This window comes from Uranotaenia lowii, chromosome 3, assembly GCF_029784155.1.
Source record: "Uranotaenia lowii strain MFRU-FL chromosome 3, ASM2978415v1, whole genome shotgun sequence".
NCBI classification, from domain to species: domain Eukaryota; kingdom Metazoa; phylum Arthropoda; class Insecta; order Diptera; family Culicidae; genus Uranotaenia; species Uranotaenia lowii.
This window is the reverse complement of record NC_073693.1, coordinates 294,121,615-294,146,057: the sequence shown is the minus strand read 5'-3', so window position 1 is coordinate 294,146,057 and position 24,443 is coordinate 294,121,615. Positions and strand designations below refer to the sequence as shown.

General features: G+C 37.1%; 1 protein-coding gene and 1 long non-coding RNA gene across 2 annotated transcripts in view; both read right to left on the bottom strand.

Annotated features, from left to right (window-relative positions):
- Positions 1-5,540, bottom strand: part of LOC129756261 (organic cation transporter protein) — a 124,257-nt gene extending 118,717 nt beyond the window's left edge. Inside the window, exon 1 of the mRNA XM_055753070.1 lies at positions 4,286-5,540. Within this exon, the coding sequence (XP_055609045.1) occupies positions 4,286-4,720 (435 nt within the window). The 5' untranslated portion in view covers positions 4,721-5,540. The remainder of the gene's footprint in view (positions 1-4,285) is intronic.
- An 11,909-nt stretch (positions 5,541-17,449) lies between these two features.
- Positions 17,450-18,285, bottom strand: LOC129750583 (uncharacterized). Its single transcript, XR_008738424.1, has 3 exons — positions 18,153-18,285; positions 17,959-18,089; positions 17,450-17,902 (listed from the first exon to the last, which is right to left on the bottom strand). It is a non-coding gene; the product is annotated as an uncharacterized LOC129750583 (long non-coding RNA).
- Positions 18,286-24,443: the final 6,158 nt, after the last annotated feature.

Here is a 24,443-nt window from a genome sequence, read left to right as displayed (position 1 = left end):
CGGGCGCGCTGTGGTTTATATTTTTATTTTCTTGTTTCTGGGATGAATTATCCAATAGGAACGAAATCCCATAAAATGTGTTTCTTGTTTCGCTTGAATGTAGTGGTCATGCATCATTTTAGTTGGGAGCCGAGGCCTTATGCCAGTTACGGTTTTTCAAACATACCGTCTTCGGCACAGTGCACATTTCAGGGCATTATCGGCACAGAGATTTGCTAATTAGGCATTGGATTTTTGCAACCTCTTCTATGGGTGTATTATTGGTTCTCATAAAATTTTTGGAAAGTAGGTCTGAAAGTTACTACTATTCTGAATTGATTTTTGAGAAAAAAAAAAGATCCTAATTTAGATAGAATAGATGAAACACAAATCTCGTCTAAAGGCGTACAAATGTGTACGCAGCAAAAACAAACTTCGGGGAAGATAGTGAAACTACGTGAAAGTGTGAATGTGGCTCCTAATTAAAAAAATAGTGTGAGATAAAAAATATCTTTGTCGCTTAGTAAAAAATAAAAGATAATTAGATCATAGTTTTATTTTATTTTTTGAATAGATTGAAAAATTCTATTATTGAATCATTTTAACAAAACGGCAATCAAAACAAATTCCATTTAGAACGTTTATCTTCCTATATTCAGTGGTTTTTCATTATTTACATCATTATTATTTTACAAGTTGCAAAATTCTACAGTATTTTCATTTCACATGATATAAAATTATACTTGCTTTTAATTTTCAACTAGCCCGAATATTCCGTCATATATGATGCTTCTATTTTTTTACATCACATGTGATGTTATTTTACAGATTTTTTTCCTAGTATGTAGGCACAATATATACTTTTTGTATAAGTTGAATTATCAGAATAAGTTATTTGTGGAATATTTTTAACAAAATTTATGTAGACATGTAGCTATAAGTAAGTCATAAATGTTTCCAAATTTGAGGAAATTTTTTTGGTAAAGTGTTGAAATCAATTTCTTCCTTAAGCCCCTGTGGTTATGCAATTTTGATAAAATTTTAAAACATTTTTCCTCAACGCTAAAGTTTTTCTTTCAACAAAAGTTGTTCAAATTCATAAAACTAAGCTTCTGTGAATTTTTCAGCGAAAAAAAACTTGTTTAAAAAAGTTAATTTATTTGAAAGAAATGATGAACACAGGAAAAGGGGATCAAGAAATCTAACTTCTCCCTACAGTTTCACCTGAATTATTCTCCGAACTATAATTCACAATCGATTATTTGAAAAATCTTAAGATTTTGCAGTCTAACGCATCGAAAATCGTTGTAATCGGTCATTATTTGACTTTTGATGCCTCATTAACATTGTTGATGAATAAAAGTTAGCTCAGTTTTGAAGCTTGATAACTTTTTAATCTTAACTTTAATCGAAATGCTATTGAATGAAATATTTGTCAAACTTTGGGCTTTAAGAAAAATCGTATTCAAAGAAATAAATTAATATATAAATAAAAAAATATAATAATAATATGGTCGAAGGAAACCAAAGAAGCTCCCGAACAAAATGTCTCAAAATCCCATACATATTTCAGGCTAGGCTCGTTGAACGAACCTTTCTTGTGATCCTGGGATGAATAAACCCAAGAGGCTTAAAATCTCAAATAAAACAGCAAAACAAACAAACCTTTCCCGTGATCCGATCTAGTCCAAATTTGTCATGAGATCTTGTACTAGGTCAAGCATCAATTTTAGCCAGCTGTGCATAACATTCCACAGGTTTAAAATTTCTTATACAAATTTGGGGCAGTCTAGTGTAGACACACAAAACAAACTTGGCCAGTCCCCTTAATTCTAGCGTAACATCATCATCAAACAAATCGAGTTAACGATAATTCTGTATGTACGCGGTTGCACTTTACTTAAGTGGGGAGTAGGGTCTAACGGGTAAAAAAACACCATTTTCACGATTTTTTTTAGAGCTATCGTTCAAACAAATGTATTTAAACTTTTTGCATTATACAAAGCATTGTTAAAAGAACATTTAGTAATTTTCTGCAGAAAAATATTTTAAAATGAGCCGGTGACGGAGCACTTTCGAGGATGCCTTTTAGAAAACAGGATTTGCGGTGGACACTGTATCTCAGCACAGAATCATCTGAAATCAAAAAATCAGAGCAAAATATTTTTAATAGATGTTTTTCTGGACCCCAACGTTTTTATTTAACTTAAAAAAAATTTATGAAATTTTTGTGGCTGTTTGAAGTAAAAACTACGATTTTCACGAAAAAATCCGCAATTTTTTATCTTTAAAATCTCCCCAAAGTAAAAAAAATAGAAAATCGTTGGGGTTTGGTATTTTATATGTAGAAAATATGTTCCAAATTTGAAAAGAATCGGTGAAGTAGTTTTAAAATGACGATGTCCACTGACTTTAAAAATGTGCTTTCGAGAAAAACGCGTTTGAAGTTTCTGCTGCCGCATTCTTGCAGTATTAGATAAGAGGAGATAAAGGCCTATAATTTCTTAAGTTTTGCTTCGATTGACTTGAAAATTTGACACAACATTCTTGAAATGTTTTACAATAAGAAAATAAAACAAAAATAAAAAATCGACTTTTTGAAAGTGTTAGACCCTACTCCCCCCTTAATAAAAGTGGTTTCATCTTAAAATCACTGGAACCTTAAAAAAATTGATAAAATACAATTGGGTGAAGCTTTTAGATGGAACGTAAGGTTACGCCTGTTCATAATGGGGTTAATTTTTCTATTCCTGTAGGGCCAAAAGGCGTAACTAAGTTGACCGTGTGTGACAAAACGGCCTAATTAGTTTTTTCGTGTAGAACCAAAGGGCGTAACTTCAAAACCAAAACAAAACCGGCCGATGAAGAAGGCATTTCCCCACTTGTCAAACGAACAGCTGATTTCTCATGTTTACATTTTCTCGGCATATCGTGGTCTAGGTCAGGCAAATAGAAATTTTGATGCAGCATTTTTTACTTTTCGACAAAAAAATGAGCAATTTTCGAAAAAATTTGCAATCGTTTATGATAAAAATTCGTGCCAGAATCAAACAAAATCAACAAAGCTGTTGTTTCATAGATGCTCAGTTTGGTGAAACTTGTAAACTTATCCAATGCAAAACTCTCTCAACGACTTAAAAAAAAGTTTAAAGAATGGTCATTCTAATGAAACAAAATTTGATGTCTGCTCACTACTGGTCGGTGATTTAATCAGATCAATTTGACATTTGATCGCCTTTTTTTGTTTTTTGTCTTCTGTTTTGCACCAATGGATCGTGGTAGGGTATACATCCATAATAAAAACATTACGCATGACCAAATAGTAACGAAAAAAAATTGGCAATGCAATCGTAGTGGTTTTGCAAGCGCACCTTGGTGCGGAAAATATATATTCTTTATCTAATTAATTGTAAATTCATAACAAGTTAAGACATGAAGGTTTGTAAATGATTTTAGTTAAAGAAGTTTTTAAAAGAAAGCATTGAACAGTGCTTATCATCAAATATCAAAATTGCGACCAGTTGGTGTTTACATTTTTCAAAACAAAAACAAAAAGTTACGCTACCACAATTTGTCTCAGGAATACTCTGTTGCGCGAAACTTGCAGGCGTAACTGGAATTGGAAACTAAAAAAAAGGCAAAACTCGAAAATATCTGAAATTTAGTGAAAAAAGTTAAAGTTCTCGATAACCACCAAACAAAAAGTGAATTTAATGCACATTTCTTGATTTCCTTGAACAAAAAGTGGTCGATTTTTTTTAAATTTTATTTGATTAGATGATTTGATTCAAACGCATTTTTCTCGTTTCGTGCTGCTAGTTTTGCCCTTAGAGCAAGTTTACTGGTGTTGGGAAAAAAGGGTAGAAATTTTGACACTTACGGCACATTTTGAAAATTTTGCCATGCTTAAACATTTTCAAGATCTGTGGCCTTCTCGTTTTTTACAACACGTGTTGTATTTTCGCATGCTGTGATGCAAAAATACTTCTATCACATACGGCTGAAATAGAAACAGTGTTGTAAAAAAAATACAACGCCCCAAGATCTTGAAAACATTTTTGCATGGTAAAATTTTCAGAATGTCAAAATTTCTACCACTTTTTCCCAACACCAGTGAACTTGCTCTTATGAAATGTATCAGAATCAAGGTAAGCTTAATATTGGCACGTTGTCCAAACATACGGGAAAATTGAAATACAAATTAACTTTTTCTGAAACATTGTTGTGTTTAAAAATTTCAATTGAAATCAATTTTCCAAAACCTTTCGTTTTTTTCACCTAACTCTAAGTCACTTTAATAACTTACCTGAAACACCAACGCAAAAATGTGGAACGTCGACGGAATCTGGAACAGACACAGCAGGAAGGTCCAGAAAAACTGCCACAAACCATAATGGCCAATGTACTCGGAAATGATATCACTATCTTCATCGTTATCGGTAATATTGCTCCCAGTATCACTGTCATCACCACTTTTGTGAAACATATGATCATGCCGGAAGTCCGATTTGTAGTCGGTTTTTATCGGTTTCTGCTGCTGGTAGATATAAACGGTTCCATAATCTGGGGGTCCTGCTTTATGGTAGTGATTGTTGGAATCTATGAAACCGTCGTTTATTTTTCCTTTGGCTGAGGAAAGTCCTATCGCCGGAGTTATGGTGTAGATTCCGTCCGAAGCCATCATTGGATTTTGTTTATGAGATTCTGAATTCATTTGATTGACAAAGAAGTGTCGTTTCATGAGCTACCACTTAGGATAAACTAAACTCAGTGTCCTACTGAGAAGTGGGTTAATCACTTAAAATTTAGTCAGCAACAGAAAATCTATTGAACTTTCCCCACAATTTACTCACAACAGTGAAAACTATCAATCCCAGTTGGAATTAATCGCACAAAATCACCTCGCCAGGGGATTTCGGAACAATTTTCTCAGGCACTGCGTGTGATTGAAGCACAAAGACTCCAACCATTATCACTGGACGTCATTAAATGGGGCTTGGCGCTGTCAAGTGTCGAATATGCCTGCACTAACTGGGTTGGTATATGGCTCATTCACTGCCGTTAATTCACACTCATCTAGGCTTATCACCCTTTTTCGATCGACTCGTGCTTCACCGAATCCCGGAGATTGAACTTTGTGATTGACAAACGGTTTGTTTATGTTTTCTTCACTGAAGCAGATGATTAATTGTTCCCCAAATCAAACCTTGAAGGAAGCTTTGTTTAACCGATAGAAATTCGGAGCACGTTTTCCGAATTACCGTCAATCTCATTAAACTCCCAAAACCCCAACACGCGATGTGCAGTGCAGATTCTGCAAAACAATTCTCAACGTGTAGTACAACTTTACCGCCAAACGAATTTAGTTGCGCCGTTCTTAGCCAGTAGGTACGAAGTAAGGAAGCGTTAGTAGACAACTGAGTTCTGCCGGACTGATAGCAACTGTTAATATAATATCCATCGACAAACGTACGACGAACGAGTAACGTATGTAGAACTTCTCGCGTTCCTAAACATCGGCGGCGTCCGTCGTCAGACGTGAGCACTTCTAGTGTACTTCTGTTCCAAAACCAACTGCTTAGTAGAATGATGATGATTGTTTTGGGCGGGCGCGACGTCTCGCGACGACGACGCCGCGATTGTCGGTGGTTTTATTTTGGTTCTCCAAGTTCTGCAAGCAGGTGCTCGGAAGGCAACGCCACTGCCGCCTTCGACGACGACTTCAACGTCGCTGGAGCAAACGTTTTTTTTTTGCGTTGAGAACTCTAACATGTGTGAGGGGTACTACCGGACAATAACAAATGATCTCTAAGCGGTGAGATACCAACCCTAGCTTGCTGTCATTCGATACGGGCAATTGTGAACGGAACGATCTATTAGAGAAATACGAGAGCGCCAAGTTATGCCGGGTTAGGGTGGTTTAAGAATATTTTTGTAATAAATTGATTTGCCAAATCGAAAGGTTTTTTCTCTCAACTTTGTTTTAACATGTTATCAAAAGTAAATCATTGTTACTGTCATAAATAATTGTGAGCACCAGATGTTTCGGAGACTCGCAAACGCAAATCGGGCTTTTCTGAACCGGGTTTCGATGTCTTTTTTGGTACCACCATAAGGCATAATCTGGCTGCCAAAATACTGGAAGCACCCAGTTGCCCAGCTAACACGAAATTGGAATGATTTTCTGTGTTGATTTTCATCGACCTGGTCTTTCCAACATTGACTTTGAGACCCGCTGCCTTGGCAAGGAATATTTAAAGAAGGTAGTGCCAAGGCAGCCCTGCTCTAGTATTGGAACAGGCTGAGACGTCACAATCACGCAAAATTTGTTCATTTACTAGGAAACTTATCTTTTTTGTTGATGATTCGAAGAATCTGCTGGAAATTTTCCACTTTGATAACATGTTATTGTAGAAGGATTCCTGCTCTTCAAGATCGTTATAAAAAAAGTTGCATTTTCGAATAATCTATATATATAAAAAGCAATTTCTGTATGTTTGTTTGTTTGTTTGTTTGTTTGTTTGTTTGTTTGTTTGTTTGTTTGTTCTCTATAGACTCAGCCGCCTTAAGGGCTAGAACGCTGAAATTTGGCATGGATGCTCATTAGGACCAGAAAGGATGAAAAATGTTTTTAGATTTTCGGATACCCCTCCTGAAGGGGGTCGTCCATACAAGACAAATATTGTTTTCGCGAAATTGACGTTACTTTTCGTCGGATCGTCTTGAAAATTTGCACATGAGTGTTTTGAAAGACGAGCAATCGATTTTAGGTGTCAAATTTTGTGTAAGGGGTCAGCCAAAGGGGTCGTCCATATTAACTATTCGCTGTTTTTGCGATATTGACGTTATTATACATCGTATTCAGATGAAAATTGGTACACGATAGTTTCGAATGACGTGCAATCGATTTGAGGTATCAAATTCAGCGTAAGGGGCCGGCAGAAGGGGTCGTCCATATTAAATTTTCAGTATCTTAGTGATATTGACGTTTTTATACATCGGATTGGGATGAAAATTTGCACATAGGAGTTATTAGGGACAAACAACTGATTTCACTTATCCAAATTAAAATCAGGGGTCGGCCAAAGGGGTCGTCCATATTAACTATTCATTGTTAATGCGATATTGTCGTTATTATACATCGGATTCAGACGAAAATTGGTACACGAGAGTTTTGAGAGATGAGCAATGGATTTCAGGTATTCAATTCGGTGTAAGGGACCGGCAAAGGGGGTCGTCCATATAAACCTTTAAATATTTTGCAATACGGTCGTTATTTTACATCGGATTGGGATGAAAATTTGCACATGGTAGTTTTCAGGAACGAGCAACCGATTTCAGATGTCAAATGCTTTGCCAGGGGTCGACGAAAGGGGTCGTCCATGTAAATTAATTTTCCACTGTTTTTAACAATATTGACGTTATTATATAATAAATTGCTTTGGAAATTCGCACACGCGAGTTTTGAGGGAAGGGTAATCGATTTCAGTCATTAAAGATTGTATAAGAGCCCCCGAAAGGGGTTTAACTTTTTGGAAATAATTGCATTGTTATGCAATGTTCGAGTCGAAATTTATACACGTGGTTTTTTGGCACGGTCAAAGGATTTCTGATTTCAAATTTAGTAGCAGACGCCAGACAAAGTGATCAACCAATATTTTTGCAATTATTACTTAACAATGAATTCAGAAGTGCACCTGAAAAATGCTTGGCAATTGGCTTTCATACAAACTGTTCATGACATATTCCAAGTTGAAAGCGAAACGGAGTTCGTATGGGATCAGCTAGTTTTTCTATAAAATAGACCACCGAAGTTAGAAAAAATGGTGCATTTTCCCCATTGAAATTTGCTAAACTTTCAAATTATTTCAAAGTCTTACTTGAAAATGTTCAAATCAGTACAGTTTAAGCTCCTCACTGCAATAAAGTGATCAAAACACAAATTTTTATACAAAACAACTATCTTTTTTTGACATTTTAGTAAACTGATTTAACAATCGTTTATTGAAGTTGATTGTTCTACATAAGAATTGAACATGGTAAACCAGTTGAGTTAAAATCATGACATTCAGTTGAACACCCAAAATCTACTAGCTAGACCTTTTAAAAGCTGATTTTTTCTTCATTTTTGCACGTTTTATCTTAAAGACGTCGTTGCATTCATTAATAAAATGAGAAAAAAAACATAATGCAATCTTCAACGGAACAAAAAACTTCATAACATAGTGAAATAGAGGCCTTACAACATAATCGAAGTGAAATTGGAATTCATTTTCGTTCTAAAACGTGTTTTTCTTTGAAGTTCCTACCATTCTCATATAAATTTTCGATACCATCGTTTTTGTGACGTCACAAAAAAAATCCAATATGGCTCTCGGCACTAAATTATTTAAATATTCCTTGCTGCCTTGGAGCTTTTGGTTAGGTCGTCGAGATTGCTCTGCATGTCTTGTTGTCTTTGGGTGACCAAAATAATATCGATAATTCAACCAAAAAATATATAGTGAGAATCGAACTCACTGCAACATTCTCATCTCGGCTCGGCAGTCCGATATCTTACCCAAGGAACAATCTGAGTCGGTTAGCAAAATAAAGTTTATTGTCATTGTCCTTCTGCCACCGCCGATTACCAAAAAAATACTCACTGCATTGGTCGTTTGCCGTTTGGCCCGTTATTTTTTTTTTATCTTACTTAGTCTTTGATGGGAAAGGGATGAGAATGAGAGGGGAATGGGGTGGGAATGGAAAATTAGAAACTGTGTTCTATTGCCGGCCAGCATAAATAGAGGGAAGTGTTCCTAAATGTGCATATTAAGTAATATGTGCATACAGCCGATTGACGACATGGCTGACAGATCAAAATATTTAATCAGTGCAGATTGAGGGTAATCCGCTTTTGACACATGGCATGCAATTTTTTTATTGTTATATAAGGGTATAGGGACGATAGTATGGGCGAAAAATTGGCCTCAGCCATAACCTCAAATTTTGATTTGCTGGTGGCGTCACCAGTGATGCTAGATGCGTTACTAAAATCAGTATTTACTTTTTTTTTAAACTAATTATAATATTTCTGAATTGATTAAATTTTTTAACTATCAACAGCTTAACGTTTGAATTCATTGCGTGGCGTCTCTAAATGGATGAAGATAAGCCATCTTTTGCTAATGAATTGTCAAGGTGAATTTATTTATTTATTTATTTATTTATTATAATTGAATTCATCGAACATAAATGTTTAAATGAAAAGGTTTAGTTACAATCAAATTAGTAAAACAATTTGGACTGACGAATTCGACGAATAAATCGGCTGGATGATTCTTCGAACTGATGCAGGTGCTCAGCATCCTGAAACATACGCATCATTGCACTGAGTGGTTCATTGTAGCCATACGATGTTCGGTGGATTTGATGTGACACACAGAAAAAAAATCTGAATCCTTAACGACACTGAAATTGAAAACCTTTATTATTACATGACATGGAACGCGATTTATTGATGTAAATTTACAAAATAAAAACAGTTGAATCCTTAACAGCACTGAATTCTAATGACACAAATATTACATGACACGGAACGCGATTATTTGATGTAAATTTACATCACATATGATGTAAATAAAAAGAAGCATCACATACGACGGAATTTTCAGTGCGAATTAAATATTACACGTCTTAATATTTTACATGTCTTTCAAATTTTACACGTCTGTTGAAGATTGCAGACGTGTAGTATTCAACTCGCACTGAAAATTCCATCATATGCGATGCTTCTTTTTCGTTACGTCATATGTGATGTAATTTTACAATTTTTTTTTGGTCACACGAAATTCTCAACAACACTGAATTGGAAATTTCTCAAAATTACACGACATGAAATATTACAATACACTGAACGTGATAATGTCATGTAAAATTATAAACTGTGAAGAACAAGACCAGACAAATGTGACAAAAACTGTTAAGTCAAGTCGTGCGCCAAAGTATTTTCCTCGCGCGCGAGTAATTTAATCGGTGTTGATGGTTCCGAGAGATATCCGAAAAACAGGGATGCGGTTCTGGAAGCGGATCCACGGTGTTCAACATTGGATCCGGTACTTCGCGGAAAAAATAAAAGAAATAAAATATAATGTGTGTTAAAAAAAATTTTGCCGCTTAATTAAATGAATCATATTAATTATAGATGAGTTTTATTTTTATTAACAGACGTGAAAATTCCAGTATTGAATCATATTAACAATAAATAAAACAAAACAAATGCTGTTGTGGAACGGTATTAATTTGTTGCTATAAAATAAGAGCCACCCCAGCGACTAAACGCGAGGTGAGTTCTCTCCCGAGAACTCACTCTCAAACCACCGATCGTGTGATCGTGATGGTCCAAAACCGATTTGATCCAGCCAGCATAAACCAATAAATCGGTCGGTTGTTTTGTGCATCTAGTGGAAGAAAAACTCCAACTGTGATCATATCACAGCACCATTGGCGGAATCAGTGTGGGTTGCCTTAATTGCACCCAAATGGTGAAGAAGTTGTGCTGTTTTGAGGTGTTCCCCGGTCGTTCCCAAGAGTGTTAATTACAGTCCACTCTTTCGAACTTTTTACTTGGGACGATCCGGAACATTTTTGGTCCTTCGAACCGGATGTGTGGCCAGTAAAGCCTACGGACAGTGCGGACGGAATCGGATTCGTAACCCACCAAGCGGCTTCAGTGCACGGCCATCGCACTTTGATAGCATCAAGCCACCGCTGCCATCGCTGTTACGCCATCGCGCTGATCAGCGCTATTAAAAGCATCACGGCTGCACCATTTTGCTACAACACGGAGCATTCACGGAGCATCGGTCGGAACATTCCCTGAGACCTACGGAATCGGTTCACGGAAACCAGGGAAGTACAAAGTGTGCATGATTGGTGGTGTATGTTTTTGTGGTAGCTTGTGGGTAAATGAATTGCTCAAAATAAAATTGAAAACTTAATTTCACGAAGTTATTATTTCGGAACTGTGTGCAATCCCTGAAACTTCAAACATTCTTCTCTGCTGCTTACTGGTTCGGTGTTGGCAAATGTTTCATTGAAAACTTCCCCAGTCAATCGAGTGCATTGGGTTTATATTTTTCGGTCAAATAAAGAACGTTGAGTTGAGTTGAGTCAATTATCGATCAGTCGGAACATAGTTACCTGTCGGTGAGAGCAAACAAGGTGCGTTTCATGAGCAAAGGTCAGTCAATGAAATTTGGATGAGTCAGTATTTCGGTTATTACAGTCAGCATCATTAATTCATGATCTACGTAGGCCCTTAGGACGTGTCGGTGACGAAATAATTATTTCTTGAATAATTATTTTCGATTATTCTTGAACTTGGTGAGTGAATTGGCAATAATTGTGTGCAACATACAAGCGGACGTATCAACGTGCAATAAAATTACTGTCAGATTGTTCGGAATTCCAATTTTTATTTGAAATTGGACTTAGTCGGTTTTGTGTCAGAATATTTGTCGGATTTTTAGTCAGTTTTGAGTCAGTGAACGTTTTTGCTTCAACTTTATTATGGAGGACGTCGACTTCAACGAGCTCAAGGAGCAACAGCGGCAACTAAAGCGGACCATCAACAGTGTAGCGAGGTTCGTTGAAGGTTTCTCAATGGAACGGCACGAAAACCAGATCGACGTTCGGTTGGAGATGTTAGAAGATGCGATGCGGAGGTTCTACAACGTCCAGCGGAAAATGAAGGTGATCCTCGACGAAGAAGATATCGAAACCAAACCAGATTCAAAGGAATCCGAAAATCAGAGGGAAAAACGAGTTCAAGCAAAAATCGCCAAACGTGAGGCTGATTTTGATGAGGCTGCATCCCAGGTCGAAGAGGTTTACTGCACAGCGAAATCTTCCCTGGTGGCTTTCAAGCGGAAAAGGCAAGTGTCAGTCGAATTGTCAGAATCTTCTACAAGTTCGGTTGTGTCTCGCGTGAAGCTTCCTGAAATCCAGCTGCCCCATTTCAGCGGAAGAATTCAAGACTGGGTCACCTTTCGCGACATATTTCAGAGCCTGATACACAACAACGGTCAGCTTTCCCCAGTCGACAAATTTACCTACTTGAGGTCATCGGTGACGGACGAAGCATTGCAGGAAATCGGTTCAATCGAAATCACGGCCGCAAACTACCAAGTGGCATGGAGTTTGTTGGAAAGGCGCTACGAAAACAAAAAGCTGATTGTCAAAGCGCATTTGGACGCGCTTTTCAGAATCGAGCCAATTCGCCGGGAACACAGCGAGTCGCTGAACCGCCTCATCGGTGACTTCGACAAGAACCTGCAAATGTTGAACAAAATTGGGGAAAACACTGAGAGTTGGTCGACGTTGATGGCCCATATGGTCTGCATGCGTCTGGATCCCGTAACACTTCGGCAATGGGAAACGCATCACAATTCGAAAGAAGTGCCAACCTTTTCCAACCTGATGAACTTCCTCCGAGATCAGTGTTTGGTTCTACAATCTCTAGTCACCAACACTTCGCCAGAGCCTCACCATCCAAGGTTCACGAGATCACCGGAACCACAGTATCGACGGTTGAGGAGCTCGCCTCAGCGAGACTATCGACATAACACTACAACATTTTTGGCATCGCAGCCCCAAGAATGCTGCGTCTGCGTCATTTGTGGAGATCGTCAGCATAACATTTTTCATTGTCGGACTTTTAAGAGTTTGTCTGTGTCAGAACGGTTTTCGGAAGTGAAAGAACGTCGCTTGTGTTTTAAGTGTTTGCAACATGGACATTTTGCCATAAATTGTACTAGAAGTCCCTGCCAAAAATGCCATCGAAATCACAACACACTCTTGCATTTTGAAAGTACTCGCTACTTCTCTCGGCCTCACTCACCATCTTACTCCTCCTCCGTTCCTCCAACGTGCAACAGACCCGATAATGCCAATCAGTTTGAAACGAACCAAAGTAGAGAAGCTCAGCGCACACCAAATCGAAGAACTCAGCAATCCACCAATTCATACCCAGTTGTTCAAGCACCCGACCCACAAAATTACCCACAGTACACCACAGATAACCTTTCGCAAACTTTGGAATCAGTCAGTAACCCATACAGAGTTTGAGTTTGTCAGTTTTTGTTGTCGATTGCTATCATTCGAGTTGGTTTGAAAACACACGGTTGCATGAACGGTGTATGTTCATACTTTTGCTACGCCTCTAGTAGTTTTTGCCATCAACTAAATCTCCAGAAATGTTGAGATCACTCAGAACAGGTTATGTCTCGGTCTTTTCGGAAATTGCATATTTTGTATTTATTCGATTGTGTCTGGACTAATGGACTAAATTACTCAGCAAAACTGTCAGTAAATCATTCAGTTATTGAGTCAGAAAAACATTCAGATTACCATGCGAAAAACTTGTCAGAAACTCATTCAGAAATCCATTCAGAAAAACATTCAGAATTTTATTCAGAAAAACAGTCAGAAACCCATTCAGAGAATCATTCAGTTGATATGTCGGAGACCCATTCAGTGAAACAGTCAGAATCTGTGTCAGTTTTTATGTCAGAAAAACGGTCAGTCTGGCCTTTTTTGAAGCCACACGCATTATTTTGCCTTTTTTGGAATGTCTTCAGCTCACTTTGAAGATTTGCGAGTACAATAACGTCATCGGAGGCCAACTTAACCATTTTTACATTGGTTTAAATTTCAGATCGCTTCTTATTTGCAACAGTACATCGTGCTAAAGTCGGACAGCACAACTGCAAAATTACTTGAAATTTTGCCACATCGTGTCGTGCCTCAATCCTCGTTTGTCGAACGACAAATTGACGGTAGCAGGGCTAGAAGTTGGTCACTTTTTAGTAACTTTGTCACTTTTTTTAGGCTGGTCACTCAGAAGTTACTTTTTTTGAAATTTTGTCCCTAAAGTCACTATTTTGTATATAATTTCCTTACAACTGAGCTTATTTTTTTTAACTTTTTCTACTCATTATTAAAAACATTTTATTGTTTTACGACAAGTGGTATGTATCTATTCATTAGTTTATTAGGTTATTCGTTTGATATTTGTTTGACGGGTTCCTTTTCTTTCCTTCCGAGTCCTGTGGGAATTCACACGACCAAAATTGAGAGAATTGCTCAAATTCAGTAAGAAAGATTATTGATTTGTTTTGCTTTGATATATCGCTTACACAACATTATATGGATGACAATTGGAATTTAAACAAAAATTGTTTTTCGCCTAAAAATATTTAGTTTTTTGTTAATTCCTGACACTTGATCAAAGTTTTGGCATTCGTGTCAAGAAAAAATATTTCCTAAAGTGACACTATTACAACATGTTTAACCAAGATTTGAAGTGTTATGACTTTAAAAGCTTGAATTTGTTAAAAATAATTCTCAACTTAATTTAAAAAAAAAAATCAATCAAAATCTGTACAGTGCACTAAATCACATGGCAGGAAACATTCCATGCATTCAATGCTCTTAGTTGTATTAAATGGAAGATAAACTTGTGAAAGTGACTCAATTGAATCGAAAATACCAGATATTTCATTTCTAAGTTCCCTTATTTCTAGACATTTTTGAATCATTTGAAAGATTGGTAGATGTACATAGATTTCAAACCCTTTTTGAAGTTTTCGATAACTTTCAGTAATTTTTGTACCTTTTTAGAGGTTTACTGATATATTTTCTACAATATTCCAATAGGTGTTTCTTGGATGGGTACAATATTTCTGAGGTGTTTCTTGGATCCTTGAGGTGTTTCTTGGATTTATGATTTTTTTTTTAAATTCCTTCCTTTTTGAATACATTTTTTTTTTTCTAGTAAATCTTTCTAATGATTGATACGTAAATCATACAACAAAGTCTGCAGTGAATCTCTTAGGAAATATTCCATTTTTGTAAGTAAATTCTTTTTGAGTTAGTTTAAATTTGAAAAATTATATTATACCTTGTAGATTAGTCTCGTAAAATTATTTAGCCTTTTTGTGTTATTATCATCTTAAGTCAATTTTTTCGCTAAGCTTCTTTAAGTCATTGTCAATCTTCTGTCAACATTTTGTTCTTTAACTTCTTTCAAACCTCTATCATTGTTTGTCACTTTTTCATGAGGTTCTCCCAATTTTTAATTTCATGACACTTTCATGAAACGAAATTTCTATAAATGTAAATCTTAACTCAATTTCAAGAAATTTTTTTAAATTTATCGTTTAACATGTGCTGGTTTTTTATTTGCATTTGTAGATCTCTCACATATAACAATTTTGTTGAAAATTTCGGTTTCTGTAAATTTATTTCGAATTGTTAACTTTTTTCAAAAACATTTTCAAAATTTGTGGGTTTTTTTTCAAAGAAAATGGATAAACTCGCAGTTCATGTCGGGCTAAGTTATCCTAGTCTTTACAGTACGATCTTTTGGTTCCCTCCCATTGTTTCTTTAGAACTTTAGGATTCTGCGGTCGCTATTCTTAAATTATCTAAGCTCATTTTAATTGTTCCTCTTTTGTCCAACATATTGCTTTGCTACAAGTGAGACCAACAGTCTTTTTAGTTAGTTTTCGTCTTGATCTGGTCACTAATTTTACCCTAATTTTACTTCGAAGTAACTATTTTGCCCTACTTTTTTACCGCATGGTCGCTTCTAGCCCTGCGGTAGACCCAGTTGGTCAGAATGACTAAATGTCCCCCATTCTATGCCTCCGTCTGCATCGATAATCTATTAGTGCAGACGTCGAGAAGAATCATCAGCACACAACATATTCTGCGAAAAACGGTACAACTCGCGGTCTAAAATCGACGAAAGGGAAAGCGTTGGAAAGAGTCGAAAGCAGGCGATGTCATAGGTGACAATGTAACGGTTGTTGGAGCTAATCCTGAGCTCAAAGTATTTGGTTAAATGGTTTACTTTATGCAAAGTCAGTGAGCAATATATCGATAACAGTTAACACGAAAAAACAGAATATTAGACCGAGACATCTAAATAACCTTCCCACTTCTCATCCGCGATAGCAATTATGTCGACAACATATGTCAGTTGATTAAGAATGATCATGTCAGAATGAGATGAAAGTTGAAACATGTCAGAATTTCATAAGTCAGAATCTGTCAGAGTTTTAAAAGTTAGAATATGGCGTCTGAAATCGTCAGAAAATGTCAGTTTTTTGAGGCTGTATTTATGTCTGTTTATGTCGGAATGTATTTGTCAGATTTGAGGAATGGTGAAAAGCTGCATGTCTCTGTGAATATTCTAAAAACACACTAAAGTCCTTCCGAATATTTTTCATGAACCCTCATGGACCTCAAAAGGCGCCCGTGAACCAACAACGGCTTCTTCCGGTTTTTTTTGAACGGCCCATCAACACACTACCGCATCGGTACAATTGCGAACAGCACCAAATCACGGCATAACCACGACATCAACGGTCAAAAATTGGTCCAAAGAAGCGGAAACTGCGACTTGAACGTTCGCCCGATCATGTGTCAACTTCTGGTCGAAATCGACGGGCTGACACATTGATCACTTCGGTTATCGGAAATTTGATCATCGGTTTAACATTCAACGATAAACCAGTCGAATAGCAATCTCTGGTCGAAAGTCGACAGGTTGCTGTATCGGCTTAGCATCGTTATTCGTCACCCACAAATCAACGAGCATCATCAGCATGAACTATGTTGAACAAAAAAAGAAATTTTAAAAACTTGTTACAAAAAAAAATTAGAAATTGACACGGTCTATAGTTCGTCACTGCTATTCATCCACCAGCAGCAGATAGTCCAACAGCAACGAGAATTTGTTTTACCACCCACCGATCGTACGCAGCGAGAAATCTGACCAGCTGATCGCACTTTTCAACACCTCAAGCAAAGCAAACGAAAAAACGATCAACAGCCGTCCATCCTACCAACGGCTATTTTCGTCTTTGCTTTCGTCCTTACGGTCCTCAAGCTGAGCCACCAGCTAGATGAAAACGGGCTACTTCCGGTTTTGAGCGGCCCAACACAACACATTGGCTCCGGTTATCGCTTGGTCAGAACCCATCCACGAAAAAAAAAAAAAAACGACGGTTTCTTCAGCGGTCAAAGCAAACCCCCAACCTCCTATATGTACCGCTCATGTTCTTTTATCGGTAACTTCCGGTTTAACCAAGCATCGTAATTTCCGGATCGGCCCAGCATCGATCAAGCGCTGTCAAGTTCAGTACAGGCTAGCACACAAACTTCGGCATTCTTGCATCTCGAAATTAAAAATCAATTTCGGATCGTTAACGGCATCATCGGTTTCTAAATTATTTCACAAGGTACGCCTGGTTATGAAAGAAGGTTCAACAGTTCCCTGATAAATCTCCAGTGTCAGATCGGAGAACATCGTGTGGTTATTGGTCATCAAAAATCAATCATCGGCTCATTCCCTATGTCATCATAAGCCTTAAATCCGGAAACACCAAGAAATCAACATCTTTTATCGAGTGAACAGCTGTTTTATTGGTTAATTGGTCAACTGATACAGTGAACATTTAGCTATCAAACATACGGTCGAGGACAACCCCTGGTCGAAAGTCGACGGGTTGAATTTTCGGATAAGCACCGGTCACAACGCAACACCAATACTCTTCGGGTGGGTGAAAACAGCAGCGGTTTCTAGCTTCAGTCATCAGTATGAACAGTGACACAACATTCTTCGGTGAACCACACGTTGCGTGAAACATCGGCCCAGCACATACTCTGTATCAACCTCTGGTCGGAGATCGACAGGTTGATGCACGGTTCAACGGTAAACGAACGGTCGAACATCAGCCTCTGGTCGAAGATCGACAGGCTTAGAATCGACTTACTCAACATGCTCAACCTGCTGCACTGAACGGTCTACAGCAGATTATCGGCGTCCGGTTTCGATCATGCATCACACCCACCAACCAACAAGTTTCATCGTCACCTACAAGAGAGGAATTAGATCAGTTTTTAAAACTTTGAAAAGCTTTGAGATAATACCTTTACTCGAATTCGACACGGCCTATGGATTTCGCTGCTGTTCGCCAGCCAGCATAATTATCCAACAACAGCGACAAAACTAAATCCACCACCCAGCGAGGGGCACTCAGCGATTCCAACAGCAACAGCACCTGAGCGATTAGAACGGAGAAACTCATCAGCTGCAACCCGTATGTTATAAAATGTGGACTTACCTTCGAAAGTGTGATGTTTTTACAACGAAATTTTGTGATTTTGATTCCCGTATGGTCCAACATTCTCGAACTGCTAATCATCTGAAAACCAGCCAGCCAAAACAACAAGCAAATGCATGTGTTTGTCTCATCCGTTCCCTCAGTGCCACTCACCACATAGCATCGAGAGGAGAGAGAGCAAATGCGATCCGGTTGTTGAGATTCCAGTTTGTTTAAGAAGCGTATACACGGACATAGTGTTTGTCGACTGAATGTTTGATGTTAATTTTAACGAGTTGTAAAAAATATTTATATTGTACTGTATAACGTTAGTTGATAAGCATTGCAAATAATTGTTAGCACTTAAGTTTTGATGTGTATAATGTTTTGTTTCGAAACCCGTATGGTTTCAAGGGGGCCGGCATGTTGTGGAACGGTATTAATTTGTTGCTATAAAATAAGAGCCACCCCAGCGACTAAACGCGAGGTGAGTTCTCTCCCGAGAACTCACTCTCAAACCACCGATCGTGTGATCGTGATGGTCCAAAACCGATTTGATCCAGCCAGCATAAACCAATAAATCAGTTCGTAGCAAACTCCACCAAGTACACATCGGTAGCACTTATTAATTACCCCCGTCGGCTCGGTCATAGAAATAGTTGGGAATAAAAGTTGAATTTCCCTAAACGGTCGGTTGTTTTGTGCATCTAGTGGAAGAAAAACTCCAACTGTGATCATATCACAGCACCATTGGCGGAATCAGTGTGGGTTGCCTTAATTGCACCCAAATGGTGAAGAAGTTGTGCTGTTTTGAGGTGTTCCCCGGTCGTTCCCAAGAGTGTTAATTACAGTCCACTCTTTCGAACTTTTTACTTGGGACGATCCGGAACAAATGCCAATTGGAAAGTTTTTCTTCCAACATTCAGTGATTTTATAATTTACATCATTTTTATTTTACACGTTGCTAAATTTTACATCATTTTTGATTTTACACGTTGCAAAATTTTACTGGCGTGTAATTTCCAACTAGCACTGAATATTCCGTCATATATGATGCTTCTTTTTATTTACATCATATGTGATGTAATTTTACAGATTTTTTTGGTAGTGTGCAGCAACGAATTAAATCGCAGAGTTCTCGATGGGGCACTGAGGTTTATCATCCTTAGAAGATTTGGCGATTGAACTTCTCCATTCATAATCTTAACAACGAAAGAAGCCTGTTGAGTCTTTCGGCGACATTCGAGGGTTTCGAGACCCAAAAGCTGACACCGATCTGAATATGCTGGAAGATCTTCGGGATGACGCCAAGGCAGGTGTCGCAAGGCGAATCTGACAAACCGCTTCTGTACACGTTCAATCCTCAAGATCCAACTTAGTTGATACGGAGCCCAAACTACAGCAGCATGCTCAGTTATAGATCTGACGAGGGCGCAGTACAGTGATTTTAAGCACAAAGGATCTTTGAACTCACGTGACACTTTGGTGATGAAGCCGAGCTGACGATTCGCTTTGTTGATAACTGAAGAGCGTTGACTGTTGAAAGTGAGCTGCGCATCAAGGATCACGCCAAGATCATCCACTTCAAAGACCCTTTTCAAAAACTGGCTGCCGATACTATAGTCATAAGGGATCGGTGTCTTATTCCGGTGAAAAGTTATCACAGAGCATTTTGAAACACTGACTGTTAGTTTGTTCAGTCTACACCATTCATCAAACTGGTTCAGCAGAGATTGGAGGCGAATGCAATCAGCAGTACATTCCACTGGCAGAAATATTTTAAGGTCATCAGCGTAACCAATTTTCGTTCCGTCTTCTAGGCTTGTAATCAAATCGTTAAAAAATAGCGCAAATAATAATGGCCCCAAATTACTCCCTTGAGGGACGCCAGATCGATTGGTAAAAGGATATGAAATGCTAGTGCCGTACTTGATCCTTATGCAGCGCTCGGTAAGAAAGGATTTCAGCCAAGCAATCATGTTGTCATGAATGCCAAGCTTGGCAAGCTTAGCGAGCAAAATCTTATGGTCAATCGCGTCAAAAGCGGCTTTGATATCTGTATACACCGCATCGACTTGTTTTTTATTTTCCAACTGATTGAGGCAAAACGACGTGTATTCTATGAGGTTAGTACTCACCGATCTACCAGGCATGAAACCATGCTGTTCAGGTGCGATGTACTGCGATGAAGCGCGTAAAAGGGCTTGACCAACAATTATTTCAAAGAGCTTAGACCCTGCAGACAAACTGGTGATACCACGATATTGCTTAACGTCTCGACGATCGCCATTTTTGTACACCGGAAACATAAACGAATTTTTCCATTTCTCTGGAAATTTTCTTTGCTGGAATGATCTGTTGTAGATTTTAGCCAGAGGCAAGGAAAGAGCTTCGATGCAGCGACGATAGATAACAGCTGGAATCCCATCAGGTCCAGGAGCAAATGAGCTTTTAAGCTTTTTCGCAGAGCGCTCGATAAGATCTTGATTAATTTCAAAAGTATTCAAGTCAAAAACATCGACAGGTACATGATTGATGGCTTCACTGCACTCTCTTTCGGATGAGACGGTGTTCAAAAAAACTGACTTGAAATGCTCTGCAAATAAGTTGCAACATTTGAAACATCTTAAAGATATTTTCATGTACTGCTTGGTAGATTAAAAACGAGTTGTTTTTAACTTCTACACGAATGCAAGATCATTCTCTGTTACAGACAAGTAATTTAATGAAAGCCCCGTCTATGTTGACTTTGAAAATAATCGCCTACACGCTCTGATTATTTTAAAAACATATCAGATCATACAGAAAGTTGTTATTTTGTTCAGATAAATGATGCGTTTAATTTCACATTCGAATAAAAACCTACGGGAAAGTTGCAAATTTTCAGTACTAAAGAAAAGGTTTTTCAAAAACAATGCAGTTAAAAAATTATAATCATTTTCCAAATATCAATGCACTTGGCATCCCTGAACATCCAAAGAAATCAAAACACGAACATACGTGTATCGCTTTCCCACAGGGTGAATTTATCGATATTAGTACTGGAAAATCTCGTTTATCGTGCGCCTTTCTCAAAAATCGATTCTGTTCTCCCATGGTTTGAGGTTAGGGCTGGGGCCTCCTGCTAAGGTGGTTTTCGTGTAGAACTGTCAATGTATCCTTATACAAAGTCAAAAAATTATTTAAAAAAATTAAACATTATCATCAGGATCGATGAGGAGATTGGTTCACAAAACCGTTGTCTTTTTTCATTTTCATATTCGCATGTTTTTGATTGAAATAATGAATTTTGTTGAAAAAATAGTACATTATAAATAACCTATGATTATTTGATATTTTTCATTATTTAGAGTTTGATGGAATAGATAGGTTTTCAATGCAGTACTTTCCAATGAGCATGGTTTATTCTATTGGTATTTAAAAAAAACATCAGTAAATTTAAAAATTGAGACTATTTTGTTTGAAACAATCTTTAAGATAAACTTTCACCCTAGACAAATGCTTTCTACTGTTATTTTTCTAGTTTTTGTGGTAAACGCCAAAATAATTGTTTTTCTTTCGCGTTCGATATTTTTCCGCTCATTTGCATAAAGTTTTCAGACTCCTACCTATTGAAATATGGGATAAAATGAGTATTTTCCTAAATATGCGCATTTAGCCCGCCTCTCCCCTATACAATTTTACACTGTTTGTGATATGAAATTCATTGACCGCTTGATCTTTACATCACGGAACGTACAATTACAGCAAATCATTGTATTTCTATTCACTTTATGTAAACAAACTAAAATTACATCAAAAGGAGTTGAAAATTACATCTTCTTCGAATTACACTTGTGAAAAACTAGACTACTCGTAGATTCCGTACTATTAAAATTTATTGCTGTTTCGTTCATATACACACACAGCGCGCGGTACATTATTCGGTACATATATCGACAATATGTTTCCATTCTTCTTTGTCTTGTGATAAGATAGGGGAATATGCTCTATTATGTTCCATCTAAGCTAATCGCCAATGGGCCATGAATATTTCGAGTAAAAAATCGAGTTTGTGTGGTTTTGAATTCGGGTTATTTCCTAGTTGAGAACTTAAAACAAACACTATTTTCTACCACGTACAATGACGATCTAATTTAATAAATTAAGTTTTAATGAATGATTGGTGAGCTACCAATGCATACAAGCGAGATTTCTAGTTTATCTGGTACCTACAGATCATATCCGATACATGAATATTTATTCCATCACTCAATATTGAAAGTCTGTAGAATCTGAGCGCTCTGGGCAAAAGCCAGGGCAAAATCTGTGTCTGCCCAATATCTGGTCGAAGGGTTAAAAGTATATGTTTTACAGACAAATCTGGGCACTGGCAACCCAGCGTATGATTTTTCAACATACAATAATAGTTAACATTCTCCTCTATCGATGTATCAGAAAATATTGGCTTTTAAATTTTTCTTTGCTGAGTGACACTTTATTGATATGTAGTTGATATGTTGAAATGTACATTGATATTAAGAAAAAACTAAATTGTTGAATTTTCACAGGCATTTTAGGGAAAAATTCATACTTGCCATGGCAAATTACAGCATTAAAAACAAATTGATAGTACTTTACAAGCTTAAAATTATATAGTCTCTTGAATACACAAGTGGCGTGTATGAGCCACACGTGTATGAGAACAATATTCTAACTGAATAAGATATAAATATCTCGTTGAGAAATGTTTAAGTTCTTATTTTGATATGCTCTCCTGATCGGGTTTACCTACTAAAGTGGAGGCAATATACACACATATTTTTAACTTATGGCTTAAGCCATAAGAATAGTACAAATTGGTCGATATTCAACACCTTATGAGTACATCCTGAAAGTATGGGAGAGAGCGCAAGTTTTGCTCTCAATGTATGCAAGCGACAATTTTTGCTGCTTCTCTCATTGGACAATTTTTCCAAATGAACCATCTGATTTTTAGCAATCAGGTTGCACTGCTTATCGTAGAGATAACAACAAGATTTTTTCTCACTTGCATCCCGATCGGGAGAGGAAATTTGCAAACATGGCTGACTCTTTATTATTTCCGATTTAAACCGACTTTAAGTAGCCATTTAAACTACCGTTTACTTATTTGGTTGGAATTACGATTGGCATCAACATTGTTAACGATTTTAGCTATCATCTCTAATGCGATTTTGTTTTTTCTTGGTAATACCGATAATTCCACTTTCAATGCGATGAATCCCCGGTTTTGTCATTTTTTTTGACCCGATTTTGTCACTATATTTTATTTAATGTAAAAATACTCAGATCTAACCCTTCTCCTTTTTGGATGATTATTAATTTATATCATGCGGGTCATAAGTGCCTAAATGCTTATTTCGAGATAAAATGGTTTTGTTATTCTAATTTTATTTCTAATATTTTTCTAAAATTTTTATTTTCCGCAAAACTATGTAAATTAAATTCTAAAAATAAAAAAAAACACTAAACAAAGTTTGAAAACTAAAAAAAATCGGTTGGCGTTGTAAACCTCAAATCGACCATTTTTGCTCTTACACCCCTTTGGCTCTAAGGGCCTCAATTCAGCTTTCCTCAAAGAAATTGCCCTAATACCCCGCACAAGGCTGACGTCATTTATCGAGAGATATACAACATCAGCCCAATTAACAATTTTGTCCAATATCCATACAGCTTCATTCGAAATAAGCAGAAGAAGGGGAGATAAGGGCATAATGAGCACTCCTCTTTTCTACAAAAGTACGTATTTTCTTAAATAAATTTTCATGAGGATTTGTTTCGTATTTCCTATAGTATTAATTTTTACAAAAAAAGGAATCTCCTTATCATCTTTACAGGGGTATTTAAAAATCCAGCAAGGTTCTCAAGTGACGAAAATATTATAATTTTTGAGCCCCACAAAATAAGCTCTTATGATCTTTTAATCATCTTGATCTATAATGTATGCAACGCAACAAGATGTACACATTGTTTCTCAATTTTCACCATCATACAATTTTTGATTTTTCACTATAATCAATTTGAAAACACGTTTTTGCTTAAATTTGTTGGCTCAGGGCGAACAGAGCACTGTTAATCGGGGCACGATGAGCATTTTCTGCCTTATAATCTAGCAGCGAATTCAATTCGATGTTGTCAACTGAATTATAGAGCTACAGCTTGACTATCTTATATTTGACGTATGGTCTATTGTTAAGGTTTCGGAAAGGTAATCAAAAGATTAGAGCTCGATTTCTGTCCGAGGTCATTTTTTCCATTTGCCATTCATGATCCATTTTTTTTATTGTTACA